This window comes from Polypterus senegalus, chromosome 1, assembly GCF_016835505.1.
Source record: "Polypterus senegalus isolate Bchr_013 chromosome 1, ASM1683550v1, whole genome shotgun sequence".
Lineage (NCBI taxonomy): Eukaryota > Metazoa > Chordata > Cladistia > Polypteriformes > Polypteridae > Polypterus > Polypterus senegalus.
The window spans coordinates 121,841,062-121,862,140 of NC_053154.1; the positions used below are offsets into that span (position 1 = coordinate 121,841,062).

Consider the following 21,079-nt stretch of genomic DNA (forward strand, 5'->3'; position numbering starts at 1 on the left):
ACCTTTTCATTAAAAACTTGTATTCGCAGAACCCTTGTGTTAACTATGTTTTTTTTTCAGAAAAATAACAGGCATCAGGGATCTCACATGAAAGATGTTTAATTACTTTGTATGCACCGTGATGGGCTATAACACACCGCTATTGTTAAGAGAACTAAGCGGCTGTGGAAAACTTTTGGGGGTACTTGTCACACGAAAAAGCACTTTTGAGACCTCACCTCTTCTGTTTTCTCACACACAATGCATTTCTCAGACATCACCAGTGCTGCTTTCTTCATTACGCAAGAGTCCCCGGCTTTGCTACTTCGTCTCGCGGCGTTACATAGTCCTATGAACTAGAGGGAGTGGGTGATGAGGCGGTGCGCATTAGTACGTCACGGGTGGCGTCTCTTCCTCCCCGGCGATCTGTCGACGACTTTTCGTTTAGTAGCTGTGTTGTATAGAAGATGGCGTCAGCTCCCCCGCCTGTGATTTCAAACTCTTCTAACAGCAACGAAGGCATTCTTATAGGGGATAAGGTGTATTCGGAGGTCTACCTCACTATTGATAATTCTCTTATCCCGGAGGAGCGGCTTTCGCCTACCCCATCTATGCTGGATGGCCTCGACCTCCATACCGAAACTGACCTGCGAATCCTTGGCTGCGAGTTGATTCAGTCGGCCGGTATCCTGCTGCGATTACCGCAGGTATGTAGTGTATAAACTTGAAATCTGAAGTGAATTAACGTATATGTGTAAAAATATATTGGTCATATTAGTTTACCGATAGCCTTGCTTTTATGTGTATTTTGTTTTAAGGCTTTACTGACTATTTTTGTAAAGAGAATTAATTAGGTATGAAAGTATTTTTACAGTGTGTAACTTAACGCGTTGTAGTAATAAAAGTAACTCGATATTTTAAGGAAATTGTTCGCCGTATATGTGGACCGTGTTAAAATGGTACCATTATTACAACAAAATGGCGGATGCCAGGTTCTGAAAATGGAATCTGCAGGCCGCAAATGTGTACTAGTTATTCAAATTAGTTTTTTACTTTCTTTCCATCCCCACATTCTTTAGGTGGCAATGGCTACTGGACAGGTTCTTTTTCATCGATTTTTCTACTCTAAATCTTTTGTCAAACACAGCTTTGAGGTAAGTGTTTTTTTAATCAACATAAAGTAGACCGCGTGATCTAAAATGTTCACGGTGTGCGCCCTCTCCTTATGTCATGGAAGGCCTAATTTTTTTTTGTAGCAAGATAACACTAGGGAGCTAACTGTTAAAACATCTCAACGTATTAAGCTTTCTCAGTATCATTTTTTTGTGTGTTACTTTTAGATCTGTTATTTTTGGTATGCACATCATGGCCATGTTAAACATTAATATTTATTTTACAACGTAGAGTAAACCGTTAAGTCGACCAATCGTAATTTTTCCGGTAACATTGATCAGTTCTTCGTTTGAAGTTACAGGTGCAAATTACAGTTAATTCACACAATTTTCATAGTCAAATTATTCCTTATTTCGTTCGTTGGTCTACAGAAGGTGGGTTCGGCATAGAGTGTCACGATACCATGTTAATACAGTATTCTGTAGGTTCCTCTGAGTTTGGAAAGTTAACTGCCATCTTGCCTTTTTACATGTAACATTTTCTGCTTAGTACTGAGAAAGAGTAAGGACTTTATTTTTTATATGGGAGTTAATGTAACATTTTTATTTGAAGTTTTGTTTTGAATGTATCAAAACCGGTTGGCAAATTCGATGTTCGATTAGTTTTCCATTGCCCTTGTCTCCCTGAATAAAGTTAATTTTAAAGGCCCTTAACAAACGGCCTATAGTAGTTTAGATATTTTAGTGAGCCATACACTGGATTGCAAACTTTTTACTTTCAGTTAACTGCTTTCTTTTAGCATGACTGCCCAACATGGTCACTAATGTTTAAACAAATGAACAGTCTTAGTTTATCCATAAGAGAGTCCAAAAAAGGAGAGCATGTTAGTATTACAAATACATTTCCTGCTCAGCTCATAGTTAGTTATTTATATCATGCCAAGTTTCAGTTTTGCTTTGAGAGTAGTGCTTGAGCTGTATAGTCAAGAATCTTGCTTTGATTAATTTGAGGGTATATCTATTTTGAAATTAATGCATGTGTAAAGTTTAGTTTTGTCTGTGTTGTATAATTGCACCTGTTGTGTGATGAGGAAGGGAAAAAAAAACAGTTGCCTAATTAAAATGACTTGCTTTCAGATTGTTGCCATGGCTTGTGTCAATCTTGCATCCAAAATAGAAGAAGCACCAAGGCGTATAAGAGATGTAATAAACGTTTTTCATCATCTTCGGCAGTTAAGAGGAAAAAGGTAAGCTTTTATTAAATACTGGTTAGCACCATGCTTTAATTGGGTGTTAAATACATTAGAAAAGAAAATCATCCCAAGGGTGCAGTTGTATTCATTCTTTACATTTTAAAATGAAATTGCACTTTCTGACAAATGTGTTAAACTAGGATGGCAAATAAGTGAGTTTGTAAAGTAACAAGGTGATGGTAATATGCGCAATAAATAACAATGATAAAGTGTTTTTGTAGAAAATTGGATGCCCCTCTGTCCATTTTTAAAAACCTGCACATTTTAGGGTTGGGAGAGAGTATTTTGGGGTGGGGGTATGTATGTTTACGCAAGTTGTACAATTAGTTTCTTTCAGCCCACTCAAAATTGCACGACTTAAACCAAAAATCCCTAAATTCAGTTAAGGTTTAAGATGGTATTGTGTTTTTGCATCGTAAGCCAAAAAAGCTGATGTAAATGTCAGGGAAGTTAATGCTAAAAGAATAAGCCAAGTTTCTCAAATGTTGTGTTGAATCTGAGTTGTAAAGTAAGTTTGAGTGAGCCAAAAAATGTACCAATGAAATACACTTAAATTAGACTTTTCCGCAATGTTTTTTTGTCCCACCCCCTCGACAGTTTATTTTATACGTTTCCAAATTCCAAAACTTATTGTCGGTGGTTGAATTAGAAAACGCTACAAAACCACATGATGTAATTTTTCTGGACATTAACATTAGTTGTGATGATTATGATTGCTCTACGTAATGAGCTTTTCCTTAGTTTTCCACATCGTGTGATGTAAACTGTTGGAGTATCGTTAAATAAAACTGCTCAGTCCTGTGTTTTGATAGTGTCATGTAAATTTTTTTTTTTATAGCAATTCGGTGAATTTATTTGTTTTAAAAGTGCTTTAAAATACTACACACAAGATGTAGTAAAAAGCATATTATAATAGAATAAAAGGCAAAAGCAATAAACGGGTAAGAGTAGTGTGCCTAACAGATAAAAAAAACATTTATTTTGGAACTAAGTTAAAACTACAAAGTTAGCTAGACTGTCAGTGCAACCTAAAAGCTAGTAAATACCAAATTAAGATATTAACTGTGATGTAAATGAATTCTGGAAGCTAATCTTGTTGATTGAGTCAGACTCTTCGTTGCCAAAGAACCACTATACCAAAGGCATGATTACCCTGCAGCTTCAAGTCTGTGTGTGGAACAGACAGTAATAGTTGACTAGTGAATCTGAGAGACCTGGTGGCTAAGTAGTGACAGAGGGGATCAGGGAATTAGGGTGGAGCAGACCCATGCAAGGCTTTGAACAAAAAAAGTTTTTTTAAAGTCCGCCCTGTGTTTCACAGGGAGCCGTTGAAATGAAGCTGATACAGGGGAGATGTGGTCTAAAAAGGATGAAATAAACCATGAATAAGCTTTTGCAGATCATTAAAAGATAGAAATGGTTTAACTTTAGTGATTAAAAAAAAAAAAAAAAGCTAATATTTGAACAAAGCATTTACCCGTTTTATCAAGTTTGAAACCTGAGTCAAAGGTAAAATCAAGGTTAGTAACAGACTTCCTAATGTATGGAGTTAGGGGACTAAGGTTGCTTTTGATGCTGTTGATGGAGGATTTAGTTGAGGAAAGTTTGGTATCGTCCAACATTTGATATCCTCGGGGCAGATAAAGACTGTAGTGAGTATCGTCATCATTATGTTTCAGGGTTAGATAGATTTGGGTATTAGCTGAGTGACCTTGTTGAGGGGTGTTATAGTTATTAAAAAATGTACAAACTGGCAGGATATACTTGGAAAAAGAACTGGTCCCAGAACAGGCTCTTGTATGTAATCTGTAGTTTGTCATTTTTACACATTCATTGACATGTTTTAATTTTAGGTTTTGGTTTATCTGGTTGTAACACAAATTTACTAAAACAAAATGCTTGTAAACATTTTGCAGTAGAATTTGAAGTGGGGGTGATATTTGTGTAGTTTAGGAGAGAATTTTACTTTTGTTTCTTGTGGATTCTTGTATTCATACTGTGCCTTGGCATTTGTTCATTACTTGTTAGAGCACACGCTGCAATACTGCAATACTGAGACATCCAGATGAAGACAGTTTAGTCATTTGTATTTGGAGTCCGCACATACACACGTAGCTGAAACGCTTCCTTGGGTATATTTTAACATTTCAAACTTGTGTCTAAGAATGTTTGCTATAATTTTTAGACGGGCATCTGAGATTTTAATAACACTTTTTCATGCAAGTTCAAAGAGTACTTGAATCTTGACCGGTTAATTTTTTTCTACAGTGTGGTCTCAGTGCTGAATCCACATTTGTTAAAAATATATTGGTTTGCGTCAAATAAAATAAATTACCTTAAGAGACTCTGGTTAACGTTTTGCAGTTTAATAATTATGATTATACTTTTATGTCTTACTAAATTATTTGCTTCATCTGGTTTTGTTACATTTAGTTATGTAAAGTCTGTGCTAGGTATTTAATATAGCTGGGGCAAAACAGGAGTATATCCCTTTTCAGTCAGTGTTACCTAAAAAAAAAAAAAGCACACTCGGCACAATGTTTTGTTTTCGAGACGTTTGTCTACTTTAATTTGAGATGTTTTGACGACTATTGAACTCTCCCTTCCAAACCTTTTTATTAAAGTTTTGTGAGATTTTTAGTATAAGATATACAGTACATGACCTTTTTGGCTTTATGTGAAAGCTCAGGCTGCCTTGCAGTTTAAGGGCATTTAATGAACTGACTATTCTTTAGAGCTTAAAATTAACATCTGAAACGCAATGCATTGCAATTATTGTAGAAACAAGTGAGAAGTATATTTATAATATTTAGTGGGTCTAAAATTTAGTGCTACGATTTTGATGACTGATTCCACAAAGTAGGAATTTTTATAGACTGCAAAAACTGAAAACATTGAAATCTTAACCATTTCATCCTATAATGGACCTGACCATCACCTGGTAACTTTATAAATTTCCAATGTGAACATTTTAATGTGGATACTGTATATGAAATTTGAATACAGGTACAAAAACAAAAAGCATTTATCACATATTTAAAAATGCTAAGGGTTGTTTAATGGGGGTTTAATGTCAGCATCTGCCATGTGGTATTGTTTTAGAGGAATATAAAGTAAAAAGTTTTGAACTGTGTGATATGTACATTTTCAGTGTAGCTAAAGTGCTCTCAGAGCAGAAATCAACACTTAATGACTTGTTCATAATTAAAGTATTTTTGTTATTAACTTTGGTTCTTTTTTCCCTTGCAACCAACTAACAGCAACCAGCTACATTTACCACAGCCTGGGTGATGTGGAATGGTACGTAGAGATGAAGCTGTCGGCATGGCAACAGTGAGAATGAAGTGTCGCTGTTCCCCCACCCCTCAAGGAGAAGCCAGTGGTCTGTGAACGGGTCACTGGAATCGGGGTTGTTCAGGTTGGCCGCTGATGAAAAGCGTCTTGGAAACTCCTGTATCTTATTCTAAGCTTTTGTCTTTGCTGTCCTGGTAGTGCTATATGCCAAAGTCTTTATAGCAGTATATTGTATGCACACATTCACATATCTAAGTACAGTAAGTAAGACTTTGCAGTTAATGCATGTTACATTCCTAGTATATTGGAAAAAGCATAGGTTGCAGTAGATTTGAGATTACAGACCTTTTGGATGTAATTTTGTGATGGCTCTGCCCATGCATATCTTGTGTGCTATATTTAGATTAAAGAAGGTTTTACAGAATATTTACTGTGAAGCTTGCATATAAGTTTACATGCCATTGGTGGTTGATCAAACATTGGAGGGGTTCTTTGACATAATTTGCTATTTACTGATATGTTGTGACAATCAGAGGACAACATCTGAAGTGCTTTAACTGAAAGGTGGATGGTTTTGACTAAAGACTTTGTAATCTGTATTACAAATTCTTAGTTCAGATTTCAGTTTAGAAACCATTTTTCTCTTTGTATATCCATTTTTGTTGTACTTAAATAAAAAAACTTAGCATATTTGTTTTCTCTGGTATGATGCCATTATATGACAGGCTTAGTGCCAAGACTTGTAAAAAGTTTAAAAAAATTAAAATGCCTTAAAATATATTTAATTTAGTAAGCAAATAATTTAAAACTGAAAATGCAAAATTGTGCATTGATACAACAAATGGTAACCGGTCCATGGTAAAACTGTGACCTCTTTATCAGTATTTTGTGTTTCTTGGTTCTTATGTTTTATGCAAAGAGCAGGGCTCTAGACAGTTATATTTATTTAATCTCCTAAAATATAATAACTTGATATTACATCAGCAGACAGATTTTAATCATTGAAACAAAAGGTATTTTATGATCCTAAAAGGTGTGAAAAAGTAATTTTCTTGCATCATGTAATGAGTTCTGCCCATATCAAAGTTTCAATGAATCACCAGGTCATGTATTTGTTAGTGGTCATATAATTGGTGTTTTGACAAGTTTGGATATTAGCTTGTGCCTGATGTTACCAGGATAGACCCAAGGCCCTTCATAAACACAAGTTTGAATTTTTATGGTTTAAATAATGGATGGATGACTCGTACACTCCTCATATGTATGTAATGTATACATCAATTTTTCTTGCCTTTCTAGCTTAGGGTTGCTAGGGGTTTATGTATAGTACGCAAGGGGAGAGCCGTGGGTACTACATTTGTGTGAAAGTCATGCCAAGCAGTATTTCATACATATGTATTTAGTCCCTTTATAGAGGAGAAAAAAATCACAAGGTTGAATGTTGTGTAACTTATTTTTGTGCACACACATCCACAACTCCTCAAAAAGGAAATGGTTTAGCGTTGGCCCTTCGCAAAACACGTGTATTTGAGATATTGGATGAAAGCCCACATCTCAAACACATAAGGCAGCTGTGCTTATCATTGGACCAAAATGTCACACTGTGTAATTTGTTTTAAAATGTAGGAATAGTTTATAAATTTGAGTACATCACTGTTAGTGACTTTTGTTTTCTGCTTATTTATATATTTTTGAGGATTGATTTTTAAATGTCGATAGCATATTAGTATGTTTTGTTCATGTGCATTAAAGATGGAAATGAATAATAAAAGACTAATAGGCTTTATAGGTAGCACTAAGTTAGACACAGTCATTTGATTTTCAGATGTGTTATGCTGTTAAAAAGCAGTACACTATTTATTCACAATCTTTCATGGTAATTTGCTTTTTGGGGGTGGATTGTTGGGTGTAGGGGCAAGAGAATAAGCTTGTCAGAGTGGGTTGAATTCATATAGGTTGTTTTGGTGGGTTATGGGTATCAGAACATCAGATTTATTGCATAATTTTAAGCTAAGTTGTTTTAAGTTTCATAATAATGAGCTTAATTGTTTTGCTAAATGTTTGTAACATTTTTTTCTGTATTTATGAAAAAAATGGTCTTATGCTGTATTATTTTGGTGGTGAACTTGGCTTATGAAAAATTTGGAACTTTTAAGTGCTGGATTTCCTAAAAAAACTTGTGGAATAGTCTTAATGTATTTGGTATATTCAAAGACCTCGGGTTTATTCACAAAGTTGTGCTTCAGGAATTCATCTTAATGATTATAGTACATTTTGAAATTTTAGGAAAGTTGTTTTTGCTGTTTTGTAGTCAAAATAGTTATTTCATGTATGTAATAGTAAATGCTATAGAATTACTTTCATACTTGCATGTGTGGATATGCTAAAATTTAACATCTTTAAATTTGTCTGTTGGGCAGCATAAAACAAAGGCTTTGAATGTAGTTACAGGAGTTGAAAAAATAGGTTCTGTTGCCTTTAGTTGGTTGAAGGGGAAAATAACAGCAAAAAATCTGTCTTCTTGAGTGCGAACAGATGTGATTTTTTTTCTTGCAAACTAGGACAGCAACCCCATTGATACTTGATCAGAGCTACATTAATACCAAAAATCAAGTAATAAAAGCTGAGAGAAGAGTTCTGAAGGAACTGGGTTTCTGCGTTCATGTCAAGCATCCACATAAGGTGAGCATTACAAATAAGAAAAGACTTATAGTTTTAATGATACTGGAACATATTGTAGACAGTTGTGCTTCATTTTTTTTATTTTTTTCAGATTATAGTGATGTATCTTCAAGTTCTCGAGTGTGAGAAAAATCAAACTCTTGTTCAAACAGCATGGTGAGTTTTTTTTTGTATTTTTTTATGAATACATCTAAGCAAATTTTTAAGAAAATAATCCTGTAGCCTAATTTAACATCAACTTTCAGTTGTTTTTTCAAGCAGTATTTTTGACAAGTAGCTTGTATTTTATTGTCATGAGAACTCAGTTTAACTTGTCCTTTTTTTCTACTCTTTAATTAAAGGGTAGTCCATGATGGTAAGTCTCATAGAAAGAACTCTGCTCCTTCTGCCACATGACCTCAGGAATCTCCTAATTGGCTGCCCTTCTCTCCAGCCAATCCAGAGCAAGCTCTCATCCGAGATTCACTGAAGGGGTCCTTGTTCATCTGGCTGCATCATCTTGTTTTCTTGGGGGTGTCAAAGGATTTGTATTTTTGCTTCCAGCTGTGTAACTTATTTTTAATGTAGCAATGTAGACTTGTTAAATGCATTGTCTTACATTTAAAGTTTTCACAGTTTAAAAACAAAAAAAAAAACCTAAATGTTTTTGCTGAAAGCATGTATCTTGCTGTGAACATTTAAATTTTTAGCAGAATATCTGCTTACGAAAAAGTTCAGCTTCAGTTACCACCCTTTTTTTTTTTTTTTTTAGAATGAACTTTACACTCATTTCTTAAGGCCTTTATTTTAGCATTTTTTTCGTACTTTTAGGGGGTAGAGACCTTTGGTTTGTACTAGTATATCTTCAGATTTTTTCTTATGCATAATTTGACAGGTAATTGTAAAATTTAGGTACATTAATTGAAATGCATTTTAGGCAATCTGCATTATACTTGCACAGCCCATGTTAATTTGAAATGGTGCTGTTTAGTCAGAAGACAGTAAAGGTACTTTGAATTTGCTTTAGCTTTTCTTTTTCTGAATTGTCATAGTTCAGTAAAAAGAAATGTAAGTAAATTATATGCTGAATTTTAAAAATATAGTCACCATATTTATAATGTGAGTGATTAAACCAAAGGATTATTTTTAATAGGTTATTATGGGAACTTGAATAAACAAACTTCATTAATTTTGTGACTTTCTGATTTTAATCTCTTTAATGGAAGTTTGACTAATTTTCTAGTTAACCTTTCCTTTTAGTTAATAGATGTCAGTTTGGAGCCTGATTATCTTTGGTCATATTTTAACTGAGAAGACAAAAGGACAAGTTAAACTGAGTTTCCTGACATAGTAATGCAGTGTTAGTGGTAGTCATGATTAAAAAAATGTAATGTTTTGCAGGAACTACATGAATGACACTCTTCGAACAAATGTGTTTGTAAGATTTGAGGCAGAAACAATTGCTTGTGCTTGCATATACCTTGCAGCAAGAGCTCTTCAGGCAAGTATTATAATTCTTTAAGGTCTCTCTTTTTTTTTCTGTTCAATTATAATGACCACCTCTTTTTCTCCCAAACCCCATTTAGATTCCCCTCCCAACAAGGCCGCATTGGTATCTGTTGTTTGGAGCTACTGAAGATGAAATTAAAGAGATTTGCATTACCACCTTAAAGCTATACACTAGAAAGAAAGTAAGATTTTATTTGTGCACAAAGTGGGATATGTTCCAATTCCTTTTTATATTTTTGCTTTTTTTTAATAACTTATGCAAATTTTTCTTCCTCAGCCAAATTATGAACTTCTTGAAAAAGAGGTTGAAAAGAGGAAAGTTGCCCTTCAGGAAGCAAAGCTGAAAGCAAAAGGCCTAAACCCTGATGGAACTCCTGCTTTGTCAAACCTGGGCGGATTTTCTCCTGGGTCTAAACCATGTAAGTTTTTGAATGCTGAAAAAAATGTCTAAGGTGTTGTGTAGCTTGTCTCTTTGAATTGTGATCATTCCTGCAATGGCTTAAACAAGTCACAGTTCTGCATTTTAATGTGTCGTGTGTGTGGTGGCTCTTAATTGGTGTTAAGTAACACAGGACAGAAACTTGAAGTAGTACAAAATAGATATCAGTGAAACAGCTTAAAATGCCTTTGCTAGTTTTGAATCTTTTTTTTTTTTTTCTCTTCTATTTCAGCTTCTCCCAGAGAGGTTAAAACAGATGAAAAATCCCCATGTGTGCAGAATGTCAAAACAATAAAAAAGGAGCCTGAAGAAAGACAGAAAAGCTCCAAAAGTCCTCATAATGGGTTAGTGTTAAGACGTCTGTCATTTGTTTGTAATTATGCATCTTTCTCTACTTGACTGTATTTTAAGTTAAGTTGATGGGAATCTCTTTTTGAATTTGTTGCAGTTTTTCCAGTTCTCCTTAACTGGAATTTTAACTTGCACTTAAATTTTAAGTGGTAATCAAATTATTGCCATGCTTATTATGGGTGCAGACACTGAATGTTTAAGCATATTAGAAATTATTTAAAAGCTGCTATTTTTGTCAGTGCTGTTTAGCTGCAACTTGAGTACTGAAAATGTCTTGTTAGCGTTCTGCCTTTGTGTACTGCTCTTGCTTTGACTGATGTGGCAAAGGTAGTGGTTTTAGTTTACATTTTACCTCTTGATAAATGATAGTCATAAAACACAATGGATGTGTTTATTGCCTTGTACACCTGGCTACATTTTTATAATTTAACACCTAATACTTGACATTTTATCAGCATCTGAATTGTAACATTTACCTTTATTTAAGGTGTTAAAAGGTTTTAAAACTGTTGGTGACTTAAATGTTCTATTTCTAGTCTTAGAAAAGAAAGCAAAAGAAGTCAGAATAGCCGAAGCATGAGTAGATCTCGATCAAGAACAAGATCAAGATCTCGTTCTAGATCACCAAGGAGACAGTAAGTAAACTTTAAATTCTGTTTTTCTTTAAAGAGGCTAAATACATCTGCACCGGTCTTAAAAATATCTGAATGTTTAAAACTTGAATATGAGGCACCCTGTTCTCTTAATTAGGTTGTTATGCAAGATAAAATTCATGGTTCATACAAGCCTTGCAGTATATCAAGGTGCACATTACTGAGTTTTTTTTTTTTTTTTTCCTCTCCCCTCCCTTCTATTACAGCTACAATAACAGAAGAAGTCGTTCTGGAACATACAGTTCTCGTTCTCGAAGTAGGTCCCACAGCAGAAGTATAACGCCTCGTCGTCACTTGAACCATGCCTCTCCTCATCTCAAATCAAAACACCGAAATGATGATTTAAAATCTGCAAGCAGACACGGTCATAAAAGGAAGAAGTCCCGAAGCCGCTCGCGATCTCGGAGCAAATCAAGAGACCGTTCAGACAGTAAAAAGCACAAGCATGAAAGAGGACACCACAGAGAAAGAAGAGAGCGATCAAGGTCCTATGATCGCACACATAAAAACAAACATCATAGCAGTCATTCAGGCCACAGCAGGCATAGGCGCTGAATGGTTTGTTTGGAGGAAGTTGTTAATATAGGCAAAGAACTTCACATTTTTCATTGTAAAAATGTTTTTTGCAGTAATGACATGCTTTGATTTATAAAAGCAAAATTTCTATGTTGTGTTCAGGAAATGTTAAAAGTTTTGCACAGTTGAATTGGTTAATACCAGAAAAGTATAACGTTTGTCTGTAAAGATGTAGTGTACAGATATAAAAAAGGTTTCTGTAGAAGTATATCTTATTTTTTTACAGCTGAATGCAGGCATTTAAACCCATTATTTGTTAGAAATGTGGTGAAATAGTTACACTGGTTTTAAAGTCTGCACGTGTTACTGTCCCAATTTTTACAAAAATAAAAATTGACATGACTTGAGGGTATATTGTTTTGATGCGAGTAAGAAATCACAATAAAGTGTTTATTTTTAAAATACATCTGTCACTTTTAACAATATTTACAATGACATTACAGAAATGAAGTTTGCAGTTTTTAATGGGACATCCCTTCATTGCCTATAGGCAAAGTTTACCCAGCAGATGGTTTATGAACAGAAGTTGGTTTTAAAGCCAAAGTGGAAAGTTTTACCTTTTTCTTGATCTTGCACTTTCATGATGGTGTCAAACTTTAGCCCTTCTGTGGAGAACGGACATTGTAAGGTTTTTATATATTTATGTAGGTTATATGTGTAGTTTGTTTGTGAAATGTGTGAAATGCACTGTCTCTCTGTCTGTCTCTCTCTCTCTCTCTCTCTCTGACAAAAGTTTTCTGTAAAACAAAAAGCATATCTGACCATGACTGTCTCAAAATATACATGGTTCTATCACTCTTGAAATATGGGTTCGTGCTAACCCAAATCATATTTGGGATTTGAATTTTCACCAGATTCCTCATTTTTAAGGTGTATTGTTTAAAAAGTACATATACAATGTATACTGTATACCAAGGCCATCAGTAGATCACTTTAGTGTTGACTGAGTGATGCGCATCTGAGAATGTGTTTCAACAAGTGATGTGTTGAATGTCCTCTGAAGTTTGAGCATATTTTAACTTAAACTTTTAACGTTACATTTTAGTGAAAAGACATTTCAAGCTTCCACAATGGGTTATATACTAAAATTATTTCAAGTGCTTGAGTTTCAGTAGGCTTGTAATTATGGTGCATTTTGCATTTACCGTTGTGGCCACCATCTCTGCAGAGGTATAAAGTATGTATTTGACATTTTTTATATTGAATATTATAGCACAGACTTATAGCCAGTTCGTTGTTTTTTTTTTTTTTTGTAAAGCTTGACCTCTTGATTTACTGATTTCAGCCTGTTTCCTGGATCTTTCTGGCCAGATCATCACTTAGATTTGATAATTGTCCAGAAGTTATGGTTCTGGCATTGCTCACCTAAATTGTGTAGTTTTTACTGAAGGTTTTTCACCTTGGACATGAACTCTGGAGCCAAGCATGTGGTATTGATGAAAGCTGTGTTAAGCTTTTAAAGAGTGGACTCAATGTATCTTGATGTCTTAAGTTTGTCAGGTAACTGGGCCCACACTTGGTTTTTGTATCAGTTTTTGAGTGTACTTTTAATTTTCAGACCTGTGAAGAAAGCCATGATTATTTTTGGTGCATTGAAATTAAGTTTTTTTTTTTTTTGAAAGGTCGTGTTACACTTAATATAAAACAGAAGTATGCTCCAAATATGCAAATTCAGAAATGAATTGGTCATTATGACATTGTTAATTACATAGGCAAAAAACGGGTGAAGTACCATAGGCATTTGTACTAGTCAGTTTTATTTGTCGGGCTTACACATTAACAGATGTCTTAATGATCAATTATTGCATAACTTTTATAAATGCACACAATTCTCTAGGGTTTCATTTAACTGAAGTGTGTTAGCTCTGGCATTTGGGATGTAAATTTTTTGACATGTTTGTTAGACTTCCATGTCCATGCTTAAAAGTGGTGTTTTTTTGGGGGGTGATTTTTCTATTTCCGTACTAAAGTAACACATAGCATCTTATATTGCTTAAAAAATGCCAGTCTCTCTGGAAACTGCATTCACTCAAGTTTGTAAACTGAGATGTTGCAATATTATAAAATTTGAATTTTTTGAAATGTCAGATCTATAAAAAATGTAAACAAAATGTCTTTGGTATCTTTGAGCGGAATTTGTTGCATTCCCCCCCCAAAAAAAGCCTAATTTATAAGGAAATGGTCTTACGTTTTAAAAAAAAAAAAAAAAAAACACTTGAAAATTATAGGTAGAAAGCATTGTTTCCTGAAACCATTCTCATACTAATGGCCAGTTATGATGGGTTTTTAAATATATTGGTAATCTTTGACACTCTCTCTACATTGCCAGAACTTGTTCTTCAAAATAACCATCTTATTCTCAGGATTGAAATAAAATCAGATCTGCTAATCATCATGGTCAAAAATGTAAACAGAAGTTGGGAAATATTTTATGAAACATTTAGTGTAACAGAAACTGCACCAGCAGATGCTTTTGTGAAAAACTGCTGCCTTAATCTAGTTAATTGAGTTTCCAATTGCATCTCCAATTATTAAAATACATGCCTTAAATGGTAATGCAAATGTAGCTTGTACTTTCTGAGCTCTCGTTGCTCAGTTCAATGTGAAAATGTTGAAGGAAGATCTTTAATGTGCAATCATAAAGCCTTTTTCAAGTGTAAATGTCCAGGGCTATAACAAACAAGGCAGATGCAGGTTAGACACAATGTTTTATGTAATCAAACTTGACATTGGTTTTTAATATACATTCAAAAAGTGGTGTGATAAATTTACACAGCTCAGGCTGCTCTGCATGTTAAAATTTTCTTACCTTTTTTTTTTAAGTTGTATGTCTTGTGCTGATTTGCCAGTGCATTAAATTTAGATATGCCCAACTTCATCAATGCCTGCACTAGTAATTAGTAATGTATGGACAGCTAGTACATGTACACTTTTTGAACCTAATGTGTCATATTGCACAATCACTCTCAAATGTATAGGGCTTTTTATTTCTTACTATTTGTGTATAAGGTTCACTTTGCAATATGTTCTGCCAGTTTTGGTTTACACAATTTTCTTAATTTATATTTTTGTAAATTTCTGTTGATTGTGGTAAAAAAAAAAAAAAGTCATAAGATTACAATTCATGAAAAGCTTCTGTATTATTAAAGTTTTCATGTGTGATCATGGGGATTTAATACTGGTACTTTTGTCTTGTGTGCTATGGTCATCCACCTCAACACCTAATCGTACACCTCATTCTTTTAGTGTGAAGCAAAACCTCACCTATCAATGTGCAGCTTGGTAATGCCAAGGATATAGAGATATATATATAAAAGGTATGCCAACTTTCACCACAGTCTGCCAAATCCATTTAGTTATTTTTACTTTTTTGGGCTTGGCCCTCCATTACTGCACATGAATGCTGGTACAAAATCATTACTTTTGTTTAGGCCGATGGATTTGAAAGGTACTGTAAATTGCCTAAGAATTTTTTAATGTGCTCTCTCATTACCTCATTTTGTGGTTGCCTTGTCTAATTTTAACAAATGACTGTTGAAAGCATAATTAGATGCTTTATGTTAGCTGTTGTGCTTGTAAAGTCTCCTTTTCCCCCTTTATTTAGGTGATTTAACATTTCAGGAAAAAGTTAAACTTTAAGAATGTGGAAGGGAGATGTACCAGCAGCTGAAGCGAGATCCTACAACTCACAAGTAGCGGGAAACTAAAGCACCAGAATTGCAGGTTACAGTGCTGATTGCTGATCTCCATTCTGTTTTTGTGAAATCTTTTTTAAAAGTTATAAATTGGGGTCTTTTTGACTTGTCACTGCCAAGGCTGGAAGCCATCGGTGCATGAGCAGTAAATCTGTAACAGCTCTATCTGTAGCATCTGGTATTTCACATTCTCAAAACTTGTTTACAAAGGTTAAAAAAGGTGTGTATGTCACTACTGTGAGTACCTATTGAGGGTCTGCCTTGTTTGTCTCTCTGCTTTGGCTCCAGTTTGAGAGGCAAAGAATAGTTACTCCTGAAAAGTGTGATGTAAAAGTGCACAATTGTCTTTGCATTCTAGGGACAAGGAGTCAAGTGCCTAGTTAAATTGCCCCTCCATCTCCCAAGCCTGACTTTGAAATGTTTCCTCATTCCTTTTCAGGTACTGCCATGGAAACGGCCATCAAAGCAAACACAAGCAACATTTGACTTTTGAAGAATCCCTGGGCCTTTCAGGTTGAAACAGATGTGCTGTGCATTTGTTGGGCAGCTTTAATAAGGGCTCGGTGAGACATTTCTCATGTGTCATCCCTTTTAGGCTGAGTGTTCTACATTCTTCATCTTTTTTATGTGATGATTCATGAAAGGTGTGATTTTAGCAAGTGTTGGTTTTATTTGTTTTTGATCAGGGTGCTGGGGGTAGGGCAGGAATGAGCATCGCCCTTGGAAATTTATGGTTCAAAGTTTGGCATGGACATTGACAGCCTGGCATGTGCCAGATCAGTTAGCACCAGCTAGTGTTTGTGCTCCTCTTCTCTATTTGCCTTAAGGTGTGATCTAGACATCCTGGTGCCTTGATCTTTATATTGCTGCTCCACATTATCTCAAAAAATCTTAAGACAATTTGTAATCCATCCCTTTTTTTCCTTTATACTAATGGCTCTATTAATCTAGGAATCATATTCAGCCCAAGAAATGGTTTCCTCAATTATGATTGGGTCTTTTTATTATTGCCAGATTTGATACTGTCCTGCCATTTGATTTTTTTAAACCCCACTAGATATGAACTAATTGAATCTCCATTTCATTAGTATATGAAAATTCAATATATTTTTTTAAAAATGTTTCAGTATTGTAGTCTGCATCTTTAAATATATCACTGCATTACTTCCAATATACTATCACATAGATTTTCTTTGTTAATAAAACATTTAAAAAATAGTTTAATTTCTGTATATAACCTCTAGGATGATGTGTTCTGTTCTTGTTACTCTCTGTTCATGTTGGCAAATAGATGGACTAACCTGTTATCAGCCAAGAGGAATCCCTTTGACAAAAGTGCGCTCTGATTTATACACTCTGGTGATCCACAGACCTTGGCTTCAACTCAGCAGGGTGGGTTTTGAAATTTATAGATGTGGAAAATTCCTCAATCACTCACACATTGCAAGCCATTCCTCTGACTCTCTCCTGTCACTTGAGAAAGACGCCTTTCAGCATGGCTGCAGCTTTGCTTTCTGATGCCGTGTTTATTTCCATTGTAAGGATGCGTACATTGTCTGCCATGATTACTATGCACATTAAGTGAATGTTTAAGCGTAGGTTAAAGGTAATGTCAAGGCAAGACAAGATGGACTCCTGTTAAAGTAGGTCTGCACCAGGGATGATCTTTAAGCTTTCACCACTTTGAATAGGTTAGTGAGGGATGTGTTGATTCGTTGGATACATGGCAACGACATTGTGTTGTGTAGCATCAGAAAGGAGGAAGTTAGGAGATTGGAGAAGGGCTGCAGAATACCAAAGACTGGAGATAAATAGGAAGAATATTGAATAGCAGAGGTTTAATGAGATGAGGATTCAGACGTTTGTCTGCAGGGAAATATATTGAAAAGAGTGGATCAATGGTAGCTCAAGATGGAGAAGTGGATGTAGAACTAACTCAGTGAGTGCATTTTGGGTGGAACAGTTGGAAGAAGTTAATGGGTCTATTGTGTGATTGAACAATTGAGGGTTAAAGGTGTGGTTTTTATGACAGTGAAGAATATATGGAGGTGAAGTATGGCCAGTAAAGAGCATGCCAGAGAAGAAGTTGGATGTGGTTGAAATGGATGTGAGGAGAACAGAATGAGAAATGAGGCAATCAAGGGTACTGATAAAATACAGGTATCTAAGAAAGTTCAGGAATGTAGGTGAAATGGTGTGGGCATGCAATGAGGACAGAATGAATATGTGGGCAAAGGAGTGATGGAAATGGAAGTACAGTGGAAGTCAAAGTAGTGAAGCTGGATGGATTGAAGGAAAAGGGTCTGAGTGGAGGGGAGGTGCGGGCCCAAGCTGTATGAAGAGGGTTTGTCAAACGTATTGCCCCACAGAGAAATGGGGGGGGGAGGTGAAGATAAGAATTGAAAGTAATGTCCACCTTGAAAACCCAACATTTACTATAGGGCTTCAGTATTTTCTGTATCACTTATTTGACCTGCACTGATCATTTCTGAGATTTTCTGGTGTAGTGAATTTTTCGAAAGGGGTGCTCGTTCAGTTTTCTGTAAAGATGTAACCAAAGTTACCAAATGTAAGATAATAACCACCTGCATGTAACTGGCCCATAAAGCAGATCCAGCAGCACCGGGCACAACGGATTACAGGGCCCGTCTACATGAATATAAATTTAGAATCCCCTCATTTTTGTGTGATGAAGACCCATGTAGACATGGGGAGAACAATCAAACTCCAGAGAAACCATGACAAAGTGTGGAGTATAATTTTGGATGTGTGTGATGATAATGAGCCATTAATTTACGCTCTCATTTGCTGCCTGCGATGCATTTTTAATACTGAGAAACTGCTTACAAATCCATGTCTGGAAATATATTGCAGTTGAATTTCAGTTTTTAAAGCTAATTATGTTGGCTGCATTCCTCAGAAAATGTTGAAGTCAAAAGGGTATATGAGAAGATCACAAACATTAAGCATTTCCAGGGTTAATGAGCAGCAGAATAATTTTTATATACAGGCTAGCTCTAGCAAATGTCTGCTTACAAAAATAAATAAATTAGTAATAAGCTGACATGTACACTTTTGGAGACAGCAGGGGGCGCACAGGGGACAAATTTGTAAACCACTGAAATTTGCAGTTAATGTGAAAGACATCCTTCCTATCAGTGTTAACATTATAAGGTGGAAATCAACACAAATGTTCTTTACTTATTACAGACAAGGTGCAATTATTAAGCAAGAACATAGAACTGGGATTTACAGAATATGCAAACAGATTCATATGCATATTCAAATTGAAAATTCTAACATAAGATGAAAAAGTCCCTCATTAGAAAAACAAGATAATCAGTTTGTTTTGGTTTAAAAATGTTTCCGTTCACTTTTTTTGCATGTTCAAATTTAATATGTAATAGTTATTTTCTTATGTAATGTTTCTTGAAAGGTCTTTCATTACATTTTTACGCATATGCTAATAGTAATAATAGTACCTACCTGAACAATGCTGTCTAATATTTCCATTTCTTATTTTTCACCTTTGATATACATGCTGTGGTGTCATCCATCGATCCATCTGTTTTATTGTCTGCTTAACCCAATTCACAGACAATGAAGAATAAGCTGGTAGACTTTATAATACAATACAGGTATGTGTATTTTTTGTATGCATAACTAAAAAATTCCACAGCATAAACATTTCAATATAATTCTCTCAGCCCCTTTTTCTTTCTCTTCTGTTGCAGATGGAGGACCAAGACAGCTTTTCATTGCTTAGGACAAAGAAGACCTGGCAATAACTGCAAATGAGGCCATACCAGTGCAGATGGGCTGTTAACACTGGGGGCTCTCTGGTCCTTTAACAGAGACATGCTGCTCCGTACTGCAGGAAGTGGTTCCTGGCTGGCGATTACAAGTCACGTTTGGATAGTCCCTCAATGATTAGTGATGGATAGAGAGCCATTGGATAAGAGACAGTGGGGGTGTCAGAGTAAGTGCAAATGCTGGGCAGTGGATCAGGCTGCGCCTGATTGGCCAGGTGATTATCCTCACTGAGTAAAATATAAAGGGTTGTCACTTTATTTATTTTTGTTTTTTTGTGTACTCTGCATTTACTCCAAGTCTTTCTTTATGTACTTTGGCCTCCTTTGCATTGTTCTCAGTTTTGGGACAGATCAAGAGAACCTGTTGTGATCTTATATGTGTGTCTATATATATATAGGGTGCAGCAGAAATAACTCCCACATTTTGAAAAATCACTGTGGGGTCCCCAAAGCAGGTAGAGGGGTGTGGTCCGTTCCGTTAGGTATGGTACATAATAAAGTTTTCAGTCATCACCATGCCGTGTTCAGGTGAGCATCGAGGCTTTGTAGTGGAGGCTTTTTTCAAAAATGGCGAATCTGTAGCTGTGACGCAGAGGGTGTTCCGCACGCGGTTTGGTTTTTTGCTGTGGGTTCAAAGAGTAAGGGCAACAGGAGGTTTTCAAACATCGTCCTTGGTCCTTGGACCAACTAAATGAGGCTATTCAAGAAGAAATTGAAGGAATATTGCCCGACATGCTAGTGAGAGTGATGGAAAACTTCCAAGAACAGCTCCAAATGTGTATCAGCCGTCAAGGCCACCATTTGGACGATATAATTTTTAAAACTTAAAGTAAAAAAACTTCTTTATATCTACATTTGGGAAATAAAAAGTTTTTGGTGATACCTCGTAGCATTTTTTTTCCCAAGTCCCCCTTTGAAACGTGGGAGTTATTTCTGCCGCACCCTGTGTGTATGTATGTATGTATGTATATATATATATATAAATATATATATATATTAGCAGTTGGAGATCCACAAAGGGAGAAAATGAATCACGTATCATAAAGTAGTTTTTATTCCTGAGCTTTCAACCCCTACCAGGGTCTTCATCAGAGGATAATGCTTAGACATACAAGAATCAAAGGCAATATATAGCAATACCTTACAGGGGGAGGGAGGGGTGGGGTGGCTAGGGCCGTGTGGGGGTTAGGTTGTTGGGAGTAAAGTCTTGTTTCACCCCCACCCGTAAGGTATTGCTATATATTGCCTTTGATTCTTGTATGTCTATACAAGACATATACAGTATATGTAACTTTTCTGCTGTTGGCTGGCACCCTGCCCGGGGTTTCTTTCCTGCCTTGTGCCCTGTGTTGGCTGGGATTGGCTCCAGCAGACCCCCATGACCCTGTAGTTAAGATATAGCAGGTTGGATAATGGATTGATGGATATATCTTTTTTTTTTTTTTAACATAAGTATTGATTGAACTTCTTCACCCCCCTACTTTTCGACTTTTTTGTTTTAGTACAAGGTAAATAATTTTATTCAATGTAGTGCAACAGCCTTCATGCCAATAGTATTTGTTTTTGTGTGTTTGGGTCTATCAGGTAACTTTGTTCTGATTTCGCAAAGGAACAGAGTGAGAGCTTGATACAGAGTGAAATAAAAAACCCACCAGGGGTTAGAAGTACGGAAGGGAGTGCACCAGGGTCTAACAGATGAAAATGCAGGTGCTTAGAATAACTAGTGAAACAAATAGTTGAATTGC

The 21,079-nt window shown here is 35.6% G+C and overlaps 1 protein-coding gene across 1 annotated transcript; it reads left to right on the plus strand.

Moving 5' to 3' along the window:
- Window positions 1-366: 366 nt before the first annotated feature.
- On the plus strand, window positions 367-12,231 carry ccnl1a (cyclin L1a). The gene is made up of 11 exons (XM_039757211.1): window positions 367-686; window positions 1,059-1,133; window positions 2,229-2,338; window positions 8,200-8,320; window positions 8,412-8,476; window positions 9,701-9,800; window positions 9,886-9,990; window positions 10,086-10,227; window positions 10,480-10,591; window positions 11,135-11,233; window positions 11,458-12,231. The coding sequence occupies exons 1-11, from the start codon at window positions 447-449 to the stop codon at window positions 11,804-11,806; spliced, it is 1,518 nt and encodes a 505-aa protein (XP_039613145.1). The 5' UTR covers window positions 367-446; the 3' UTR covers window positions 11,807-12,231.
- The last annotated feature ends 8,848 nt before the right edge of the window (window positions 12,232-21,079 follow it).

Coding starts and splice junctions, on each gene's coding strand:
- ccnl1a (XM_039757211.1), top strand. CDS start 447: ATGGCGTCAGCTCCCCCGCCTGTGATTTCAAACTCTTCTAACAGCAAC. Junction 2,339..8,199: donor CGGCAGTTAAGAGGAAAAAG/GTAAGCTTTTAT, acceptor CTTGCAAACTAG/GACAGCAACCCCATTGATAC. Junction 10,228..10,479: donor TTCTCCTGGGTCTAAACCAT/GTAAGTTTTTGA, acceptor CTTCTATTTCAG/CTTCTCCCAGAGAGGTTAAA.